The 23,521-nt window shown below is 35.4% G+C and overlaps 2 protein-coding genes across 2 annotated transcripts; both read left to right on the top strand.

Annotated features, from left to right (window-relative positions):
- Positions 1 to 2,300: 2,300 nt before the first annotated feature.
- On the top strand, positions 2,301 to 10,179 carry LOC120318904 (extracellular calcium-sensing receptor-like). Its single transcript, XM_039367054.1, has 4 exons — positions 2,301 to 2,471; positions 5,132 to 5,989; positions 7,901 to 8,027; positions 9,281 to 10,179. The coding sequence occupies exons 1-4, from the start codon at positions 2,301 to 2,303 to the stop codon at positions 10,177 to 10,179; spliced, it is 2,055 nt and encodes a 684-aa protein (XP_039222988.1).
- Positions 10,180 to 10,428: 249 nt separating this feature from the next.
- Positions 10,429 to 22,100, top strand: LOC120318903 (vomeronasal type-2 receptor 26-like). Its single transcript, XM_039367053.1, has 8 exons — positions 10,429 to 10,432; positions 11,563 to 11,625; positions 13,089 to 13,132; positions 14,032 to 14,310; positions 16,809 to 17,669; positions 18,194 to 18,421; positions 19,572 to 19,698; positions 21,202 to 22,100. Exons 1-8 carry the CDS (start codon positions 10,429 to 10,431, stop codon positions 22,098 to 22,100), a joined length of 2,505 nt encoding a protein of 834 aa, XP_039222987.1.
- The last annotated feature ends 1,421 nt before the right edge of the window (positions 22,101 to 23,521 follow it).

The following is a 23,521-nucleotide window of genomic DNA, read 5'->3' as shown; positions in this document are numbered from 1 at the left end:
TGTTTCCAACGGTATTCCTTTATTATTTGCATATTCACTTGGAATTACACACTGTTCCCATCCCAAAGGACTCTACACAGCTCACATGCCTGCTTCCATTAAAAAGTTTAAAAAGAAATGTCATGATTTAATTACATTACAAATACAGTAATCAAAGTGCTTAAAGACCTATCAAAAAGATAAATAAAGGTGGGCGGGATCCTATAACATTATGGGTCAATTTCATTTTAGCTCTTTGGGAAAAAAAATCATGCTTTAATGTACGCCCTAACAGGTCAAGGTCAGATAGTTGTTTTGTTCCAGAGAATTTAAAGTTTACAGCTACAGAACTAGCATTTGTTCATTTGAATTTTTATTATGTTTCTCTATCTCTTTTATAGTTTTCAGTTATGAGTTCTTTTTTACCTAGCCCATACATATCATCATTCTACTTTCTCCACAGTCTCCAAGGAGCGTCACCAAACATTCACTGATTTCCCCTATAATTACCCCAAAAATCTTACTAATGTGGTTTTTTTCTCAACTCTTTCAGGAATTCTCAGGCACAGCACCAAAGGATAGCTCAAGATTGAAAGGGTCTGTTAATTGTGGGATCAGAATGTTAGAGACGTAACAACCTTTTTTCTTAGAAAGAATATTTATTCTAATAAGTGAGAGTTTTTTCCCTTATGTTTCATTCTTACAGATAGAACTGGTTCATATGTAGTGAAAAGTGTTTTCTTGAAGAAGATGGAATTTTCCATGGTAGTGATGGCAATGTTGTCACTGTTACTGTCAGGAGCTACATGCCATATTCTGCATACTAAAGCATGTTCTGTGGGGAAACTTCCCTTTATTAAGCACAAGTATTTTCTGCCAGGAGATTTCATAATGGCTGGGATACTCTCTCAGTTCTACATGGTATCGGATCCAGTTGGTTTCACAAGGCACCCATCTGAAGAACTGGTTGATGAGCTCATGTAAAGACTTTCTCTTTTTTATTTTTTTTATTATTTTTCACCATACACCATACACCCAAACAAACTTAAAATACATAAACATAAATCTTTTCTTTTAACAGAACAGTACTATACATTTTAAGCATTCTTTACATCTTATTTACATTTTATGTACATCAATAATTATGTCTTTTCCTTTCTCTGTTCTAGCCAATTATAACATTTATTCCAAATTTCATAAAATTCTGTCACCCCCTTGTCTTTTAATTCTAACATAAGTTTAATCATTTCTGTGCATTCCAAGATTTTGTACATAATCATATCATTTGTAGGAACAAACATTGAGGATATGCTATACGAGCTGCAGTCAATATGTGTATATTCTCCATCTTTAAATTTATTATGCCCAAAAGAAATAATTCTGGTTTAAAATCCATTTGTATCTCCGTTATCCCCTGTATCCAATCTCTTATTCGTTCCCGATAATTTTTTGCTTTGGGGAACAGCCACCACATGTAATAAAATGTTCCTTCTCTGATTTTACATTTCCAACACTTTGGGTCTATATTTTTATACATTTTAGCCAATTTCGCTCATGTAATCAAGCTCATGTAAAGACTTTCTCTTCTTAACTATAGCATATCTTAAACCATATATCTTTCTCTAATAGGTTGCCCTGGCAAATAAATACACAAACACACTTATGACAACTCTTCCACTGATGTTTTTATTCAAATTCCATATTGAGATTTTCTTGGTTTTTTACGGTTAAATGAATCATTAGTGATGTATTATCAAGGTGCTGTACTATTTGTAGTTAAATCTATGTTAATCATTTAATTATTTCACTTAATATTACGGAACATTTGCATGCTTTGAATTATTTTCCAAACAGTGGTTGAGCATGCATGGAACACAGACTTAGAGCATCTCTGCCTTAATGAAACATCAGTGACTTTTATTGGAATAAGGTCTATCATTATCCCAGAAAAAAACATAATATATAACATTTGTCCTCAAGTTTACTCCAAACCCACTTTTCATGCCTATATCCACCATAAAACATACGCAGGAAGAAGATGAAAATATAAGGCTGAATATATATATAATAATTACATATGGGTTTTAATACGATCATTTTTCTTCAAGCAATTTATCTGTTTCTAGTAAAAATTGTTTATGATGAATTAAAAGAATCATAACATCCTGCCTAGATCCACACAATATATCTTTCAATGCAGATTTTTCCTGCAGAACTACCAACACATCCTCGCCTTGGTTTTTGCTGTAAAGGAGATAAATGAGAATAAGCCTATATTATCCAACATGAGCTTGGGTATTGACATCTCTAACAGTTATCACATGGCGGGATTGACTTACTTGGCTTCAATGGAGCTTCTATCAACACGTGGCAGATTCATCCCCAACTATAAGTGTGATGCCAAGGACTGGACAGTATCTGTTATTGCAGGACCTAACTCTTACATCTGTCCCTTAGTGGCAAACATCTTGAATGTCTACAAGGTGCCCCAGGTGAGATTTTTTTTTCTTGGACTAAGTATACACTGTAAGAATAACCTTGAAAGGCAAGAGGAAGAACTGCAGTCCTATTTTTAAAAAAAGTCTGATAAAAGAAATTTGAGACTAAACCAGAAGTGTTCTTTGAGAAAGCATCTCAAGATTAACACCCAATCCTCCCCAATTCTCTGGAAAGTTAAGGCAGTGGAAGGGAAAGTGTTTTCCTACTTGAAAGGTTAATGTCATCTCTTCCAGATTGTCCAGGGTAGGAAACCAAAATCACACATACTAATAATTCTTTTATTGTAAGGATACAATAACAGAGTCTTGCAAGTCTTAAACTACCTCCCATTTGTTTCTTTTGCACAGTGATGTTTACAAAAAAAAATAAAAAAAATAAACCAACTTTTCTTTTTATTACTTTTTTGTGGTTTGGAAATAAAGTGGTAACCATACAATGATGAACAACATATCATGTGTTTGCAGAAGAGATAGATAATTTTAGGTACTTTTCTTGATTTATTCTACAATCTGAATCTATGATGAATGTCAGTTCTGGAGATTGTCTAGACTAGAAAACAAGATCATGAATACTAGCAGTTATGTTATTGTAAGTTACGATAATCTTGCAGCTCTGAATGAACTCACCTTTTTTTTTTACTTTTATAAAGCCATGTTTAGAAAACAATGAATAATAATTTCTTTCCTTGAATATTATATTTTGTGGTGTGGAATTAAAATGGCAGTCCAAACTATGTGTTTGCAGATGAGATGGATATTTTTTCGTACTTGCTTTATTCCATGGAATTTTCCATGGTAGTCATGGCAATGTTGTCAATGTTACTGTCAGGAGCTACATGCCATATTCTGCGTACTAAAGCATTTTCTGTGGGGAAACTTCCCTTTATTAAGCACAAGTATTTTCTGCAGGAGATTTCATAATGGCTGGGATACTCTCTCAGTTCTACATGATATTGGATCCAGTTGGTTTTACAAGGCACCCATATGAAGAACTGGTTGATGAGCTCACGTAAAGACTTTCTCTTCTTAACTATAGCATATCTTAAACCATATATCTTTCTCTAATAGGTTGCCCTGTCAAATAAATGCACAAACACACTTATGACAACTCTCCTGCTGGTGTTTTTATTCAAATTCCATCTTGAGATTTTCTTGGTTTTTTACTGTTAAATGAATCTTTAGTGATGTACTATTAAGGTGCTGTACTATTTGTAGCTAAATCTATGTTAATCATTTAATTCTTTCACTAAATATTAGGGAACAGTTGCATGCTTTGAATTATTTTCCAAACAGCTGCTGAGCATGCATGGAACACAGATTTAGAGCCTCTCTGCCCTAATGAAACATCAGTGACTTTTATTGGGATAAGGTCTATCATTATCCCAGAAAAAAACATAATATATCTTTCATTGCAGATTTTTCCTTTATTTCCTGGTTTGGAAATAAAGTGGCAATCCAAACAATGATGAACAACATACCTTCTGTTTGCAGAAGAGATAGATAATTTTAGGTACTTTACTTGATTTATTCTTCAATCTGTAAGTTACAATAATCTTGCAACCCTGAATGAACTCACCTTTTGTTTACTTTTATGAAGCCATGTTTAGAAAACAATGAATAATAATTCCTTTCCTTGGTTAGAGGAGATGGGGAGGGGAAGAGAGTAGGAGGGGAGGAGAGAAAGAGAAGGGAAGTAGGGAAGGTTTAGAGAGTGTGGACGCAGGCTTGGGGGAATGGGCAGGCGGTACCAATGGTTAATTGTATTTTATATGAATAAATTGAAAATAAAAACTTTTTAAATAAATAATAATAATAATAATTTCTTTCCTTGAATATTATATTTTGTGATGTGGAATTAAAATGGCAGTCCAAACTATGTGTTTACAGATGAGATGGATATTTTTTCATACTTGTTTTATTCCTCAATCCGAATCATCTGAACAATTAATATACAATGATTCTTTGACATATTTACAAATATACTGAAGAGAAATGTCAATATACTGTATTGTAATGCATCCATTTTCCTACCATGCTTTAGTAAAAATATTAAGAATTCATGGATATGATTGAGTAATAGTTATCTTGATCTTTGTACTGCACACTGGTCTTCCTTCCTTCCTTCCTTCCTTCCTTCCTTCCTTCCTTCCTTCCTTCCTTCCTTCCTTCCTTCCCTCGCCCCTCACAAACTTCCTCCTTCCTTCCTATAAATATTATTCATTGTAATTCAAATATTTAAAAAAGCAATGGATGGAAAGTAATCAAGGAGAGAACCAACCTAGAATGAAGGAGAAATTTCCTGACAGAACAATTAACCAGATGAATGATTTGCTTCTAGAATTTGTGGGTGCTTCATTCCTGGAACATTTTAAGAAGAGACTGGATAGTCCCTTGTCTAGAATGGATGGGCTTCCTGACCAAGCAGGGGGTTGGACTAGAAAACCTCCAAGGTCCCTTCCAACTGTGTTATTCGGTTATCCTATTAAGGTTCAGGGATTACTGAATCAACAGATTGTCAAATATATGGCATTCAAATATTAAATTAAAGGAAACACTGATTTCTTTCTACATTATATTTTTCTTCAAGTTTGTGAGGAACACAGTCTGAATCATAGATTCTAATGCCCAACTATTTTAAATCATTTTTTCCCTAGCTTCTATATGGATCTACTCCAATAAAAGATAATAGCGAACACACAGTTTTCTTTCATCATTTTTTCCCAAATGAGGAGCTTCAGACTAAGGGGATTCTTCAGCTGCTGTTGCATTTAAAGTGGGTATGGATAGGGCTGATTTCCCAACCTGATGAGGGTGGACGGAGTTTTGTACGGAATGCCTTTACACTGTTTGTCCAGAAAGGTATTTGCTTTGCCTTCATGCAAGAGTTGCCAAAAGAAACTGTTTCTAATGATATTGAATATATGCTTAAAGATTATGTCGCCATGTACAAGGTTGTCATGAACAGCACTGCCAATGTTGTGATCCTGTATGGTGAAAACCACGTCATTGGCATTTTCAGAACACTTCCCCATCTTTCAGAATATGAGGATATACCGGTAAAGAGAAAAGACAAAGTTTGGATCATGCCAGCCCAGATGGAGTTCACATCAGTCCCTTTTCAAAAAATATTCCCTTTGGATTTTATTCATGGTGCCATATCTTTTGCGGTTTCTTCCAAGGAGGTGACTGGGTTCAAACCATTCTTGCAGACAAGAAGCCCTACTTCAGAAGAAGATCATTTAACAAGATTGTTCTGGGAGCAGGCATTTGAATGTTTTTACCTTAAAGATAAGTTAGATGAGGATGCTGGAGTGCTGTGCACTGGAGAGGAGAAGTTGGAGACTCTTCCTAATTCTGTCTTTGAGATCACCATGACTGGGCAGAGTTACAGCGTTTATAATGCAATCTATGCTGTGGCACATGCCTTGAGAGCCATGTTTTCATCCAAATACAAACACAGAGCAAGGGCAGACCACGGAAGGCTGATGATTATCAAGGAAGAAACGTGGCAGGTAATAATAAAAGAAATCACAATGACAGATTGATCAAGCAATCAATTTGTAAAATAAAATAAAATAAAATAAAATTGTAGCAATAAAATCTTCTCTGATGCCACCAGGTGATTTTATGATTGCAAAACATGTACATTTCAGGTTCAGTATGCACATAGTTTACACAAATTCATGTTTCATGTTTCCTGACAACAGTGTGGAGGAACTATGTAAAAAAGATCCAATTCTAAATCAAGCTTCAAAATTCAGTTTGAAATTTCGTCAGACCATTTTATTTGGTGATAATATGTTTATTAATATTGGGGTTCACTTGCACAGTAGTATTAGGAACTTCTAAATGGTAGTTGTGTACATTTAGTGTGGATTTTTATTTCTTCAGATCAATTGCATTTATTTATTGAACTTATATGGCTGCCCATCTCATTCATATAACACTGGACACTGTGCACAGTTAAAACACAAAGCTAAAAAATCAATATAATTCAAACACAAACATTTGTGTTTGATTTGCTTCCATTTAGCTCCATCCTTACCTGAGAAAAGTCTTATTTAACAACAGTGTTGGGGAAACAGTTTTCTTTAATGAAAAGGGGGAATTGGGAACTGGATTTGATATCATCAACTGGATCACATTCCCAAACAAAACATTTCTTAAAGTCAAAGTTGGAAAGATAGACCCATTGACTTCTCCAGAAGAGTCTTTCATGATTTCTGAAGAAAACATCATCTGGCCAACCATGTTCAACCAGGTATTTCCTACTCATGTTTCAGGTTGTCTCAAATCCTCCCATATTCAAAAATCACATTTATCATTTGAGTGACTAATTAATAATAAAATTAAGGCAATAAAATATGACGAAAAATGAAAGAGCAGAGCTCATTTTATATAGGTGTTCCATTATTAAACTTGTCTTTCCAGAAATCTATGGGCATTCCTAAATTTACACAATTACCAGCTGTCATTTTCAGGTTGTCCTACATATGGAACCATCTTTGAATTATAAAAGCTGAAAATCATTTAATAATAAACAAGCAGCATGCTGAGATACTGTACTGGTTGAAATATCTTATTCCTGTCCATTGTTACCTTATAATTTTACTATATTCTAACGGCCCATTTTCTAAGACATATTTTAAAATCCCAACTATTTTCTTTAGTTTTCTAAATTTAACCTGCAACTTTGTAAATATTAAAACATGGTCTATTTCATAATTTCTACAAGACTGACTAGATGCAATTGGAACTCTGTATCCCATGAGTAAATTCTCTGCAGTATTTCTTTTCAGGACCTATTTGGCAGAAAGGACGGGACTCAATGAAAATGCAGATAATTCCAAGTTTAAGTTCACCTATAAAGTGTGGGATAAATTACCAATCAGATTCACCTCAAAGGTGCTTTTCAAAGGCAACTGGACTTTTTTTTCCTGGAAAATGTTTTGCTTCTGATCCAAGAAGCTTCTTCAGTTCTCAAGGAACTGAATGTTTCTCAAACATTTTCAAGGAAAAAACCACAAAAGTTGGTTGACTTTTGAAAAGCACCTTTGGGACAACCATGACCTGGGTGATTGAGAATCCTCATAGATATTTACCGATCAGATTTACCAAAATGGAATTTGAGGGGAATCCAGTTTCAACAATTAAGGAAACCTCTAAGGTCCCATGGAAATACATGGGAAATGCATAGGATACATAGGAAATACATAGGAAATACATGGTTCCATGAGGACATATAGATAATGTCACATTATTATGGTGGCATTCATTAAATGTGCCTATCTAATAATATGTTGAATTGAATCCTATATATAGAATTTCTCCAAAAGTTATGCAGATTTGTCAGAATATCATATACACTTTTAAATATGAGTGTATAAAATATAAAACTCCCTCCGGGTTTCATTTCTGAATAGGCATTACCACTTTCTGTATGCAATGAAAATTGTTATCCAGGCTACCTGAAGAAAAAAATAGATGAGAAGCCCTTTTGCTGCTATGATTGTCTTCCTTGTTCAAAGGGGAAAATTTCAAACAGATCAGGTAAGATGTGCTTAATGAGAAGACTTATTAATTGTCACCAGCAATATTGTATACCTATCTGTGTTTACTCTGCACGGTATTGTTCTCAAATGTAATCAATTATTCAGAATTTGGAATGTTGGCCTCATTGAAGCAAGGTATTAGATGAGAGGCATTTGAATATAAATAACTCAGGTTGGTAGTTGAGCTGTTAGTTTGATCTCCAAGCTTGGCGATTTGGCTGCAAATGTTTCATCTCCATTCAGGGAGATATCTTCAGTGTGCTTTTAATTGTGCTCTTGTGTCAGAACACTGACCTTTAAATTGGTGTGGGTGTTATTTGTCAAGGTGTTTCTGAGTCATGGTCAGGATTTGGGCTGTTTGACTGACTGGTTTGTTGTTGTGAATTGAATATGATGCTATGTTAGTATAAAGAAGCAAGAAAATGAGTTGTCCTTGCTGGAGAGAAGCAGGCACATAAGTAGATATGAAACATAAATATTGGTCCTTCTGCTGGTCTGATAATGAACTACAATCTTCATGGATCTTTAACCCTTATAAATAACTGGAATTCTTGCTAAAACTTTTGTCACCTGAGCATGAAGAATATTCATAATGAAAAAGCTTTTTCCAAGATGACACTGAGATTGATACAAACAACACTCTTAGTGTCTATTTAACCAAACATATACAGGGTACTTTTCTGCATGTGGATGGTCCCATTCTTAATTTTTAATACTGTAATACAAATAAAATGGACATAATTAACTAGAAATAAATGGAGTTGCTTTCATAGCTTCTATGGGCCACAATGTTTTCTTTGAGCAGTCCTTGGTGCTCTCTCAGCTTGGTGATTTTCTTGCAGATATTTCATTACCAAACTAGGTAACATCATCAGTGCAACAGTAATGATGTTGACTAGCACTGATGATGTTACCAAGTTTGATTATGAAATGTCTGCAAGAAAACAACTGATCTCAGATAGCACCAAAGTTTCCTCATTTCAACTCTGAGTTATAAATAACTTCCTTATTATGACTGTAATCTCATAATTCGCAGTAGAGTCAGGGCAACTGAGCATTTACTGGCTGGATGCCTTTCCTGACACCATGTGGAGTTGGCAGCAGATATTTTTTCTTTACACCCTAAGAAAAAAATCTGCCGCTATTGAATTATCAACCACCGAAGTGGGAGACGAGCATCTTAACCACTAGGCCATGATTCAGCTCTGAAATTCTGATCAATAAACAGTCCTTTAATGTTTTCTTTGGCAGACGCAGTTGACTGTTTCCAATGTCCAGAAGATCAATATCCAAATGAAGCTCACAATCTTTGCATCGAAAAACATATAACTTTCTTGTCTTATGAAGAACCTTTGGGAATCACTTTGGCCACTGTAGCTGTCTTCTTTTTTATAACTTCAGCCTTGGTGCTGAGGATCTTCATTAAAGAGTGGGAAACCCCCATAGTCAAAGCCAACAACAGGAATCTCACCTATATTCTTCTTATTGCTCTCCAGCTCTCTTTCCTCTGCAGTTTTCTTTTCATTGGACAACCTGGTCAAGTCAAATGTCTCATACGACAAACTGCATTTGGCATCATCTTCTCTGTAGCCATTTCTTGCATTTTGGGTAAAACAACCATAGTGGTTCTTGCTTTCATGGCCACCAAACCAGGATCCCAAATAAAGAAATGGGTGGGGAAAAGGCTGGCCAACTCCATTGTCCTTTCTTGCTCTCTGATACAAGTCACAATTTGTGTTGCATGGCTGGCAATTTCTCCCCCATTTCCAGATTCAGACACCCATTCCATGGCTGAAGAAATTGTACTAGAATGTAACGAAGGATCAGCCATTATGTTTTATACTGTTCTGGGCTTTATGGGGTTCTTAACTGCTATCAGTTTCACAGTAGCCTTCCTAGCTAGGAAGTTACCTGATAGCTTCAATGAAGCCAAATTCATTACCTTCAGCATGCTGGTGTTTTGCAGCGTTTGGGTAACATTTGTTCCTACCTATCTGAGCACCAAGGGAAAGTACATGGTGGTGGTGGAGATCTTCTCCATTCTGGCTTCAGCAATGGGGTTGCTTGGCTGTATCTTTTTCCCAAAATGCTATATTATTCTTCTGAGACCTGATTTAAACAGAAAGGACAAACTTATTAAAAAACACTGAATTATGTTTCCGAACCTTATTCTGTAAACTCTCCTCACTGTTGTGTTTCCTTTTTCTGCTAGTCTTTGTAGTTTGGGAAAACTGAGACAGATGCACAAATGCACAAAATAAATATTTGTTTAATGTTGGAATGTGCCTAGTTTATAACCATGTCAAGAAATAAAGTACAATATCTTCCTGTGGCAATTTTGCCCAGCATTTTGCCTGCCATTTGGTCAGATTTGTTGTAGTCTTGGGTCTTCATGGATCATGGGTAATGCTTTGAAGGAAGCTTAAGTATAAGATGATAGTTACCAAAATCCAATTCAGAGTTCTTAGGAAGCTAAATCCTTATATGGAATATGATAGTAGTTTCGAACTTTCTTTTAGAGGGTAGGTTATTGAGTAAATAGTGTAGATTAATTGTCAGACCAGTCTAGGTGCATGGATGCATGGATGATAAAGGCAATGTTCATCCATTGGACATGCTCATAGATAAACTTTGCTTTTATGGAAGTAATCCTCTCTTTTTGTTCCCTCAGTAATACTTTATATAACTAATAGGATAGATATTTCAGAGACACTAAGCATAAGGTGATGATATTGCATTTATCTTCCTATTACCATCCTTTGATTTTTGATTTTTTTAACTTTCTTTTCTGGAAGTTAAAATAGGAATCCAGATGAACGATACAGTATTGCGTTCTCCAATATTCACAACCAATCAGACTTAACAGAAAATTGGTCCATTTTCACTATAACATTTCCTGAATCAAGAGTTTATCATTACTTTTTTGTATAGTGCCTCTATGCTCGTGTAATGATCTCCATTTTTCGATGTTGGTTGAAAATCTGTTGACTCCAGATCACTGCCTGGACATGTCTTCCTGTTTTCTTGGCAAGTTTTTAATTTTAATTTTGTGATCATGGAACTGCAAAGAGCACAACTATGAGGATCTCTAAGAAGTACTGCTCCTTCAATAACATCATAACTTGAATTGGTCTTTTAAAGAGTGGATATTAAATGAGACAATCCATAAACAATTAAATATGTATTGATATTGCAGAATATTTAAATATCAAGAGATAAATGGAGAGAATTTTAGCTCAGGCTTGTCACTTGTTGAGTTGCTACATGCATCCCTTGATTATATTAGCATCTATCAGACAAAGTTGCTGTAATTTGTTCACAGATCCAGGGGGCCAATGCCTATGGAGCAGTCTGGCTTCAATATCTGGGAATAGTTTGAATCTATTGAGCCTGAGAAAATGGATCGGTCCTTATCCATTTCCTCTTTAGATCCGAGTGACTTTCAAAACCAACAAACATTCTACCCTTCTATATAAACTCAGGGGATCAGTGGTTTTTGCTGGTTTGGTTTCTTTCTCTGATTTACATTCCAGACAGTGGTGATTGGCAAAGAGATGTTGCCTTTGGCCTTCACTGTGTGATGTTCTCAGTACAAGGTATCATCAGTTCAAAAAAGTGGCATACTATGGCTCTTATTTTCTAGAAAGATGTATTTGATGGGTTCTAGAGCAGTGGTTCTCAACCTGTGGGTCGGGACACCATTTGGGGTTGAACGACCATTTCACGGGGGTCGCCAAACAAGGCTGTCTGCCATTTTTTCCCCTTTTCTTTGGCCATGCCCCTGGCACCTGATGATGTAAAAGTGGTTTGGGGTCAACACAACATGGGGAACTGTACTATGGGGTCGCGGCATTAGAAAGGTTGAGAACCACTATCCTAGAGGGAGGAAGGAAGGAAGGAAGGAAGGAAGGAAGGAAGGAAGGAAGGAAGGAAGGAAGGAAGGAAGGAAGGAAGGAAGGAAGGAAGGAAGGATTTAAATTTTATAAATAAGTGAATTTTTTATTTTAGTATTTGTATATTATCATATTCTTCAATTTATTTGTCCATGTAGTGAAAGAACTAATGGTAAAGGACAAATAAAAATAAATAATTTCAAGTGACCATTATTTCTTTACTACAAAGAAACTGATTCAGGTTATGTTTTTGTATATGATAAAAGGAGCAACATTTGTAGCAGCAATCAAATTTCACAATTAATGAGGAAGGAGTCCTGTGACTGATAGATTATTATTAGGATTGATAAAGAGATTTGTTGCAGGGCTATAAAATATCAATGGTGGATAAATGGATTGGTGGTGGCTCATGTCACTCATCAAGCCAGAAAAAAAAATATGGTTCATACTGTGTGACTTTGAGGATATGGAGTAAAAAAATCATTTTAAATGAGTGAAAAGAGCCAAGCTATATTTTTACTTTGCAATAAAAACAGTATTGAAAAATATGGTCCTCCTAGAACTTAGAACACTCTATTTTGAGATGGATTCACTTTGTAAATGTGGCTCAAATAAAAAGTTGTTTCCAATGGTATTCATTATTATTTGCATATTCACTTGGTATTATACACTGTTCCCATCCCAAAGGACTCTGAGCAGCTCACATGACTGCTTCCATTAGAAAGTTTAAAAAGAAATGTCATGATTTAATTACATTGTTGTTGTTAGTTGTGAAGTCATGTCCGACCCATCGCAACCCCATGGACAATGTTCCTCCAGTCCTTTTAATTACATTACAAATACAATAATCAAAGTGTTTAAAGACCTATCAAAAAGATAAATAAAGGTGGGTGGGATTCTATAACATTAGGGGTCAATTTCTTTTTAGCTCTTTGGAAAAAAAATCATGCTTTAATGTATGCCCTAACAGGTCAAAGTCAGATAGTTGTATTGTTCCAGAGAATTTAAAGTTTAAAGCTACAGAACTCTTTTATTCCTAGACCATACATATCATCATTCTACTTTCTCCACAGTCTCCAAGGAGCGTCACCAAACATTCACTGATTTCCCCTATAATTACCCAAAGAATCTTACTAATGTTTTTTTTTTTTTCTCAATTCTTTCAGGAATTCTCAGGCACAGCACCAAAGAACAGCTCAAGATTGAAAAGGTCTGTTAATTGTGGGATCAGAATGTTAGAGATGTAACAACCTTTTTTCTTAGAAACAATATTTATTCTAATAAGTGAGAGTTTTTTCCCCTTAGGTTTCATTCTTACAGAAAGAACTGGTTCTTATGTAGTGAAAAGTGTTTTCTTGAAGAAGATGGAATTTTCCATGGTAGTGATGGCAGTGTTGTCACTGTTACTGTCAGGAGCTACATGCCATATTCTGCCTACTAAAGCACATTCTGTGGGGAAACTTCCCTTTATTAAGCACAAGTATTTTCTGCCAGGAGATTTCATAATGGCCAGGATACTCTCTCAGTTCTACATGATATCGGATCCAGTTGGTTTCACAAGGCACCCATCTGAAGAACTGGTTGATGAGCTCATGTAAAGACTTTCTCTTCTTAACTATAGCATATCTTAAACCATATATCTTTCTCTAATAGGTTGCCCTGGCAAATAAATACACAAAAACATTTAATTCTTTCACTTAATATTAGGGAACAGTTGCATGCTTTGAATTATTTTCCAAACAGCTGTTGAGCATGCATGGAACACAGACTTAGAGCATCTCTGCCTTAATGAAATATCAGTGGCTTTTATTGGGATAAGGTCTATCATCTATCATTATCCCAGAAAAAAACATAATATATAACATTTGTCCTCAAGTTTACTCCAAACACACTTTTCATGCCTATATCCACCATAAAACATATCCAAGAAGAAGATAAAAATATAAGACTAAATATATATATAAGAATTACATATGGGTTTTAATACGATCATTTTTCTTCCAGCAATTTATCTGTTTCTAGTAAAAAATGTTTACGATGAATTAAAAGAATCATAACCTCCTGCCTAGATCCACACATCATATCTTTCAATGCAGATTTTTCCTGCAGAACTACCAACATATCCTGGCCTTGGTTTTTGCTGTAAAGGAGATAAATGAGAATAAGCCTATATTATCCAATATGACCTTGGGTATTGACATCTCTAACAGTTATTACATGGCGGGATTGACTTACTTGGCTTCCATGGAGCTTCTCTCAACACGTGGCAGATTCATCCCCAACTACAAGTGTGATGCCAAGGATTGGGCAGTATCTGTTATTGCAGGACCTAACTCTTACATCTGTCTCTTCATGGCAAACATCTTGAATGTCTACAAGATGCCCCAGGTGAGATTTTTTTTCTTGGACTAAGTATACACTGTAAGAATAACCTTGAAAGGTGGGAGGAAGAACTGCAGTCCTATTTAAAAAAAGTCTGATAAAAGAAATTTGAGACTAAACCAGAAGTGTTCTTTGAGAAAACATCTCGGGATTGACACCCACTCCTCCCCAATTCTCTGGAAAGTTAAGGCAGTGGAAGGGAAAGTGTTTTCCTACTTGCAAGGTTAATGTCATCCCTTCCAGATTGTCCAGGGTAGGAAACCAAAATCACACATACTAATAATTCTTTTATTATAAGGTTACAATAACAGAGTCTTGCAAGTCTTAAACTACCTCCCATTTGTTTCTTTTACAAAGTAATGTTTACAAAAATACAACAAATAAACCAACTTTTCTTTTTATTACTTTTTCGTGATTTGGAAATAAAGTGGCAGTCCATACAATGATGAACAACATACTATGTGTTTGCAGAAGAGATAGATAATTTTAGGTACTTTACTTGATTTATTCTTCAATCTGAATCTATGATGAATGTCAGTTCTGGAAGATTGTCTAGACTAGAAAACAAAATCATGAATACTAGTAGTTATGTTATTGTAACTTACCATAATCTTGCAACCCTGAATGAACTCACCTTTTTTTTACTTTTATGGAGCCATGTTTAGAAAACAACAAATAATAATTTCTTTCCTTGAATACTATATTTTGGAATGTGGATTAAAATGGCAGTCCAAATTATGTGTTTGCAGATGAGATGGATATTTTTTCATACTTTACTTGTTTTATTTCTCAATCTGAATCATCTGAACAATTAATATACAATGATTCTTTGACATATTTACAAATACACTGAAGAGAAATGTCAATATATTGTCATGCATCCATTTTCCTACCATACTTTAGTAAAAATATTAAGAATTCATGGACCTGATTGAGTAATAGTTATCTTGATCTTTGTATTGCACACTGGTCTTCCTTCCTTCCTTCCTTCCTTCCTTCCTTCCTTCCTTCCTTCCTTCCTTCCTTCCTTCCTTCCTTCCTTCCTTCCTCTCTATAAATGTTATTCATGGTAATTCAAATAATTTAAAAATGAAGTTAAGTAATACAAATCAATGAATGTACACTATATCTATATTGATGTTCAATTTAACCTATACAAGATCTCCTTGTTGGACTTTATACTTTGAAAACTTTTGTTTCCATTATATAAAAGAGATTTTGTCTTTGCCATCAAGAATATTTTTTGTCTTTAAGAAAAAAAGATAAAAATGATGGTCCATTGGGTATGACAAGCTATGGATTTGGTTGATTTGATTATTATTGTAGAATCACATGGAGGTGTTAAGAGGGTGAAGCAAGAAAGCCGGAGGATTTTTAGAGAGATGGAATGTTGGTTTTATTGTAGTGTTTTGTACAGAGGTGACTATCTATAGAACAATGGGATCGGAATAGTTGATTAATATAGAAAGAAGCAAATTGAAACTTTTATGAACATGTACAGTTTTTAGAGGGCTTTTTTTAAAAAAATGTACACTTTCCAGAGTCGTTCTATCAGTGAGGTAAGTGGGCAGTCATTTGCTCTTCAAGCTTGTTTCAATTTAGTTTCTGAATGTAACATCATCAGCAGAATTTTCTTATCCTGTTTTCCTTAGCTTATAAATGTCTTATGCACCAGTGAGGTCTATTGGTTGTGTGATTGCCAAAATCTAAAACTTACTTGCCTAATAACCTAGCAGCCACATTCATAGCACATCTACTCCCCAAGCTTTCTTCCAAGACAGCTCTACATACATCATGTTGCTGTAATCTGATTGCAACGGAGTCAATGTCATCAGATTATCATAGGGAGCTTTGTATTTTCCATTTCTGTTCTAAAGGGTGGGTCAAGGAGACTCTACTGTCTCTCATAGAGAATCAAATAATGTCATATCATATAATATCATCATATCTTGGACAGTAAGAAGAAGATATATTAGCAAAAGATGGATTAAAATAAATCTAGAAAGAGTGCAGAGAATGATTAGGGAACTGGAGGTTAAAACATACAAAGAAGGTTTGCAGGAAATGGGTATCTCCAGTTTAATGAAGGCAGGAGAAGAAGCAATGGATGGAAAGTAATCAAAGAGAGAACCAACCTAGAATGAAGGAGAAACTTCCTGACAGAACAATTAATCAGTGGAACGATTTGCTTCCAGAATTTGTGGGTGCTCCATCCCTGGAACATTTTAAGAAGAGACTGGATAGTGACTTGACTAGAATGGACGGGCTTCCTGTCCAAGCAGGGGGTTGGACTAGAAAATCTACAAGGTCCCTTCCAAATGTGTTATTCTGTTATCCTGTTAAAGTTCAGGGATTGCTGAATCAAATTACTGAATCAAATCTATGGCATTCAAATATTAAATTAAAGGACAAACTGGTTTCTTTCTAGGTTATATTTTTCTTGAAGGAACATAATCTGTATCATAGACTCTAATACCCAACTATTTAAAATTATTTTTCCCTAGCTTCTATATGGATCTGCTCCAATAAATGATAATAGCGAACACACAGTTTTCTTTCATCCTTTTTTCCCAAACGAGGACCTTCAGACGAAGGGGATTCTTCAGCTGCTGTTGCATTTAAAGTGGGTATGGATAGGGCTGATTTCCCAACCTGATGAGGGTGGACGGAGTTTTGTACGGAATGCCCTTACACTGTTTGTCCAGAAAGGTATTTGCTTTGACTTCATGCAAGAGTTGCCCAAAGACATTTATTCTAATCACATTGAATATATATTTAAAGATTATGTCGCCATGTACAAGGTTGTCATGAACAGCACTGCCAATATTGTGGTCCTCTATGGTGAAAACGATGTCATTGGCATTTTCAGAATATTTCCCCATCTTTCAGAATATGAGGATATACCGGTAAAGAGAAAAGACAAAGTTTGGATCATGCCAGCCCAGATGGAGTTCACATCAATCCCTTTTCAAAAAATATTCCCTTTGGACTTTATTCATGGTGCCATATCTTTTGCAGTTTCTTCCAAGGAGGTGACTGGGTTCAAACCATTCTTGCAGACAAGAAGCCCTATTTCAGAAGAAGGAGATCATTTAACAAGATTGTTCTGGGAGCAGGCATTTGAATGTTTTTTCCTTAAAGATAAGTTAGATGAGGATGCTGGAGTGCTGTGCACTGGAGAAGAGAAGTTGGAGACTCTTCCTAATTCTGTGTTTGAGACCACCATGACTGGGCAGAGTTACAGCATTTATAATGCAATCTATGCTGTGTCACATGCCTTGAAAGCCATGTTTTCATCCAAATACAAACTCAGAGCAAGGGCAGACCACAGAAGGCTGATGATTATCAAGGAAGAAACGTGGCAGGTAATAATGAAAGAAATCACAATGACAGATTGATCAAGCAATCAATTTGTAAAATAAAATAAAATTGTAAGAATAAAATCTTCTCTGATGCCATCAGGTGATTTTATGATTGCAAAACATGTACATTTCAGGTTCAGTATCCACATACTTTACACAAATTCATGTTTCATGTTTCCTGACAACAATGTGTAGGAACTATGTAAAAAAGATCCAATTCAAAAAATTTAATTAAATCAAAGCTTCATAATTCAGTTTAAAATTTTGTCAAACCATTTTACTTGGAGATAATATGCTTATTAATATTATAATTCACTTGCACAGTAATATTAGGAATTTCTAAATGGTAGTTGTGTACAATTGGTGTGGGTATTTATTTCTCCAGATCAATTGCATTTATTTATTGAATTTATATGGCTGCCCATCTCATTCATATAACACTGGACACCGTGCACAGTTAAAACACAAAGCTAAAAAATCAATATAATTCAAAGACAAACATTTGTGTTTGATTTGCTTCCATTTAGCTCCATCCTTACCTGAGAACAGTCTTATTTAACAACAGTGTTGGGGAAACAGTTTTCTTTAATGAAAAGGGGGAATTGGGAACTGGATTTGATATCATCAACTGGATCACATTCCCAAACAAAACATTTCTTAAAGTCAAAGTTGGAAAAGTAGACCCACTGACTTCTCCAGAAGAGTCTTTCATGATTTCTGAAGAAAACATCATCTGGCCGACCATGTTCAACCAGGTATTTCCTACTCATGTTTCAGGTTGTCTCAAATCCTCCCATATTCAAAAATCAGATTTATCATTTGAGTGACTCATTAGTAATAAAATTAAGGCAATAAAATATGATGAAAAATGAAAGAGCAGAGATCAGATTACATAGGTGTTCCATTATTAAACTTGTCTTTCCAGAAATCTATGGGCATTCCTAAATTTACACAATTACCACCTGTCATTTTCAGGTTGTCCTACATAGAGAACCATCTTTGAATTATAAAAGCTGAAAATCATTTAATAATAAACAATCGCCATGCTGAGATACTGTACTAGTTGAAATATCTTATTCCTGTCCATTGCTACCTTATAATTTGATTATATTCCAACAGCATATTGTCTAAGACATATTTTAAAATCCCAACTATTTTCTTTAGTTTTCTAAATTTAACTTGCAAATTTATCACCATTAAAACATGGTCTATTTCATAATTTCTCCAAGACTGACTAGATGCAACTGGAACTCTGTATCCCATGAGTAAATTCTCTGCAGTATTTCTTTTCAGGACCTCTTTGGCAGAAAGGACTGGACTCAATGAAAATGCAGATAATTCCAAAGTTTAATTTCACCTATAAAGTGTGGGATAAATTACCAATCAGATTCAACTCAAAGGTGCTTTTCAAAGGCAACTGGACTTTTATTTTCTTGAAAATATTTTGCTTCTGATCCAAGAAGCTTCTTCAGTTCTCAAGGAATTGAATGTTTCTCAAACATTTTCAAGGAAAAAGCCATGAAATTTCATTGACTTTTGAAAAGCATCTTTGGGACAACCATGACCCGGATGATTGAGAATTCTCATAGATATTTACCAATTAGATTGACCAAAATGGAATTTGAGGGGAGTCCAGTTTGAACAATTAAGGAAACCTCTAAGGTCCCATTGAAATACATGGGAAATACATAGGAAATATATGGTTCCATGAGGGCATATAGACAATGTCACATAATTATGGTGGCATTCATTAAATGTACCTATCTAATAATACATTGAATTGAATCCCATACAGTATAAAGAATTTCTCGAAAAGCTATGCAGATTTGTCAGAATATCATATACAGAGTGAAATATGAGTGTATAAAGTACAAGTATTGAACTCCTGATTTCATTTCTGAATAGGCATTACCACTTTCTGTATGCAATGAAAATTGTTATCCAGGCTACCTGAAGAAAAAAATAGATGAGAAGCCCTTTTGCTGCTATGATTGTCTTCCTTGTGCAAAGGGGAAAATTTCAAACAGATCAGGTAAGATGTGCTTAATGAGAAGACTTATTAATTGTTACCAGCAATATTGTATACCTATCTGTGTTTACTCTGCATGGTATTGTTCTCAAATGTAATCAATTATTCAGAATTTGGAGTGTTGACCTCATTGAAGCAAGATAGCCCCAGTATTAGATGAGATACACTTGAATATTACTAGCTCAGGTTGGTAGTTGAGCTGTTAGTTTGATCTCCAAGCTTGGCAATTTGGCTGCAAACGTTTCATCTACATTCAGGGAAACATCTTCAGTGTGCTTTGAATTGTGCTCATGTGTCAGAGCACTGACCTTTAAATTGGTGTGGGTGTTATTTGTTCAGATGTTTCTGAGTCATGGACAGGATTCGGGCTGTTTGACTGATGGGTTTGTTGTTATGAATTGAATATGATGCTCTTTTAATATAAAGAAGCAAGAAAATGAGCTTGTCCTTGCTGGAAAGAAGCAAGCACATAAATAGATATGAAACATAAATATTGGTCCTTCTGCTGGTCTGATAATGAACTACAATCTGCATGGATCTTTCACCCTTACAAATAACTGAAATTCTTACTAAAACATTTGTCACCTGAGCATGAATAATATTCGAAATGAAAAAGCTTTTGAATTAAGAGAAATTTCTCCAAAAATTAGGTTCTCTCTTTTTAAAGGTAGAGAAGTCACTTATTAAGAAGAAAAGAGACAGATTTTGACTTATTTTCCATAACATACATCAGTCATTAAGTAAAATGTCCAACCAGATGAGCTCCAAAAGAAGTATCACACAATTTCTCTGGAAAATAAGCTAGGAAACTCTGACCTATTATAAAATTTTCTGTTTCACGATCTTTCCATCTTCCAACAGGACACTGAGATTGATACAAACAACACTCTTGGTGTCTATTTGACCAAACATATACAGGGTGCTTTTCTGCATGTGGATGGTCCCATTCTTAATTTTTAATACTGCAATGCAAGTAAAATGGACATAATTAACTAGAAATAAATGGAGTTGCTTTCATAGCTTCTATGGGCCACAATGTTTTCTTTGAGCAGTCCTTGGTGCTCTCTCAGCTTGGTGATTTTCTTGCAGATATTTCATTACCAAACTATGTAACATCATCAGTTCAACAGAAATGATGTTGACTAGCACTGATGATGTTACCAAGTTTGATTATGAAATGTCTGCAAGAAAACAACGGATCTCAGATAGCACCAAAGTTTCCTCATTTCAACTCTGTTATAAATAACTTTCTTATTATGACTGTAATCCCATAATTCGCAGTAGAGTCAGGGCAACTGGATGGAACTGAGCATTTACTGGCTGGATGCCTTTCCTGACACCATGTGTAGTTGGCAGCAGATATTTTTTCTTTACACTCTAAGAGAAACATCTGCCACTATTGAATTGTCAACTACCCAAGTGGGAGACGAGCATCTTAAGCACTAAGCCATGATTCAGCTCTGAAATTCTGATCAATAAACAATCCTTTAATGTTTTCTTTTGCAGATGCAGTTGACTGTTTCCAATGTCCAAAAGATCAATATCCAAATGAAGCTCGCAATCTTTGCATCGAAAAACATATAACATTCTTGTCTTATGAAGAACCTTTGGGAATCACTTTGGCCACTGTAGCTGTCTTCTTTTTTATAACTTCAGCTTTGGTGCTAAGGATCTTCATTAAAGAGTGGGAAACGCCCATAGTCAAAGCCAACAACAGGAATCTCACCTGTACTCTTCTCATTGCTCTCCAGCTATCTTTCCTCTGCAGTTTTCTTTTCATTGGACAACCTGATCAAGTCAAATGTCTCATGCGACAAACTGCATTTGGCATCATCTTCTCTGTAGCCATTTCTTGCATTTTGGGTAAAACAACCATAGTGGTTCTTGCTTTCATGGCCACCAAACCAGGATCCCAAATAAAGAAATGGGTGGGGAAAAGGCTAGCCAACTCCATTGTCCTTTCTTGCTCTCTGATACAAGTCACAATTTGTGTTGCATGGCTGGCAATTTCTCCTCCATTTCCAGATTCAGATACACATTCCATGGCTGAAGAAATTGTACTAGAATGTAACGAAGGATCAACCATCATGTTTTATACTGTTCTGGGCTTTATGGGGTTCTTAACTGCTATCAGTTTCACGGTAGCCTTCCTAGCTAGGAAGTTACCTGATAGCTTCAATGAAGCCAAATTCATTACCTTCAGCATGCTGGTGTTTTGCAGCGTTTGGGTAACATTTGTTCCTACCTATCTGAGCACCAAGGGAAAGTACATGGTGGTGGTGGAGATCTTCTCCATTCTGGCTTCAACAACGGGGTTGCTTGGCTGTATCTTTTTCCCAAAATGCTATATTATTCTTCTGAGACCTAATTTAAACAGAAAGGACAAACTTATTAAAAAACACTGAATTATGTTTCCAAACCTTATACTGTAAATTCTCCTCACTGTAGTGTTTCCTTTTTCTGCTACTCTTTGCAGTTTGGGAAAACTGAGACAGATGCACAAATGCACAAAATAAATATTTGTCTAATGTTGGAATGTGCCTAGGTTTATAACCATGTGAAGAAATAAAGTACAATATCTTCCCATGGCAATTTTGCCAAGCATTTTGCTTGCCATTTGCTCAGATTTGTTGTAGTCTTGGGTCTTCATGGATCATGGGTAATGCTTTGAAGGATGCTTAAATATGGGAAAGGGATAGGAAAGGCAAAGTTCATCCATTGGACATGCTCATAGATGAACTTTGGTTTTATAGAAGTAATCCTCTCCACCTAGTCTTTTTGTGCCCTCAGTAATGCTTAATATAACTAATAGAATAGATATTTCAGAGACATTAAGCATAAGGCGATGATGTTGCATTTATCTTCCTATTACCATCCTTTGATTTTTGATTTTTTTTTTTAATTTCTTTTCTGGAAGTTAAAATAGGAATCCAGATGAAGGATAAGCTTTTGCATTCTCCAATATTCAGAACCAATCAGACTTAACAAAAATTGGTCCATTTTCACTATAACATTTCCTGAATCAAGAGTTTATCATTTATTTTTTGTATAGTGTCTCTATGCTCGTGTAATGATCTCCATTTTTCAGTATTGGTTGAAAATCTTTTGACTCCAGATGACTGACTGGACATGTCTTCCTGTTTTCTTAGCAAGTTTTTAATTTTAATTTTGTGATCATGGAACTGCATTGAGCACAACTATGAGGATCTCTAAGAAGTACTGCTCCTTCAGTAACATCATAACTTCAATTGGTCTTTTAAAGAGTGGATATTAAATGAGACAATCCATAAACAATTAAATATGTATTGGTATTGCAGAATATTTAAATATCAAGAGATAAATGGAGACAATTGTAGCTCAGGCTTGTCACTTGTTGAGTTGCTACATGCATCCCTTGATTATATTAGCATCTATCAGACAAAGTTGCTGTAATTTGTTCACAGATACCTATGGAGCAGTCTGTCTTTGATATGTGGGAATAGTTTGAATCTATTGAGCCTGAGAAAATGGATCGGTCCCTATCCATCTCCTCTTTAGATCCGAGTGGCTTTCAAAACCAACAAACATTCTACCCTTCTATATAAACTCAGAGGATCAGTGTGGGTAGCACTGTTTTTTGCTGGTTTGGTTTCTTTCTCTGATTTACATTCCAGACACTGGTGATTGCCAAACAGATGCTGCCTTTGGCCCTCATTGTGTGATGGTCTCAGTACGAGGTATCATCATTCAAAAAAGTGGCATGCTATGGGTCTTATTTGCTAGGAAGATGTATTTGATGGGTCCTAGAGGAAGGAAGGAAGGAAGGAAGGAAGGAAGGAAGGAAGGA

Source organism: Crotalus tigris, unplaced genomic scaffold (genome assembly GCF_016545835.1).
Source record: "Crotalus tigris isolate CLP2741 ecotype Arizona unplaced genomic scaffold, ASM1654583v1 scf7180000020524.2783371122:307494, whole genome shotgun sequence".
NCBI lineage: Eukaryota > Metazoa > Chordata > Lepidosauria > Squamata > Viperidae > Crotalus > Crotalus tigris.
This window is presented reverse-complemented; position numbering and strand designations above follow the sequence as displayed.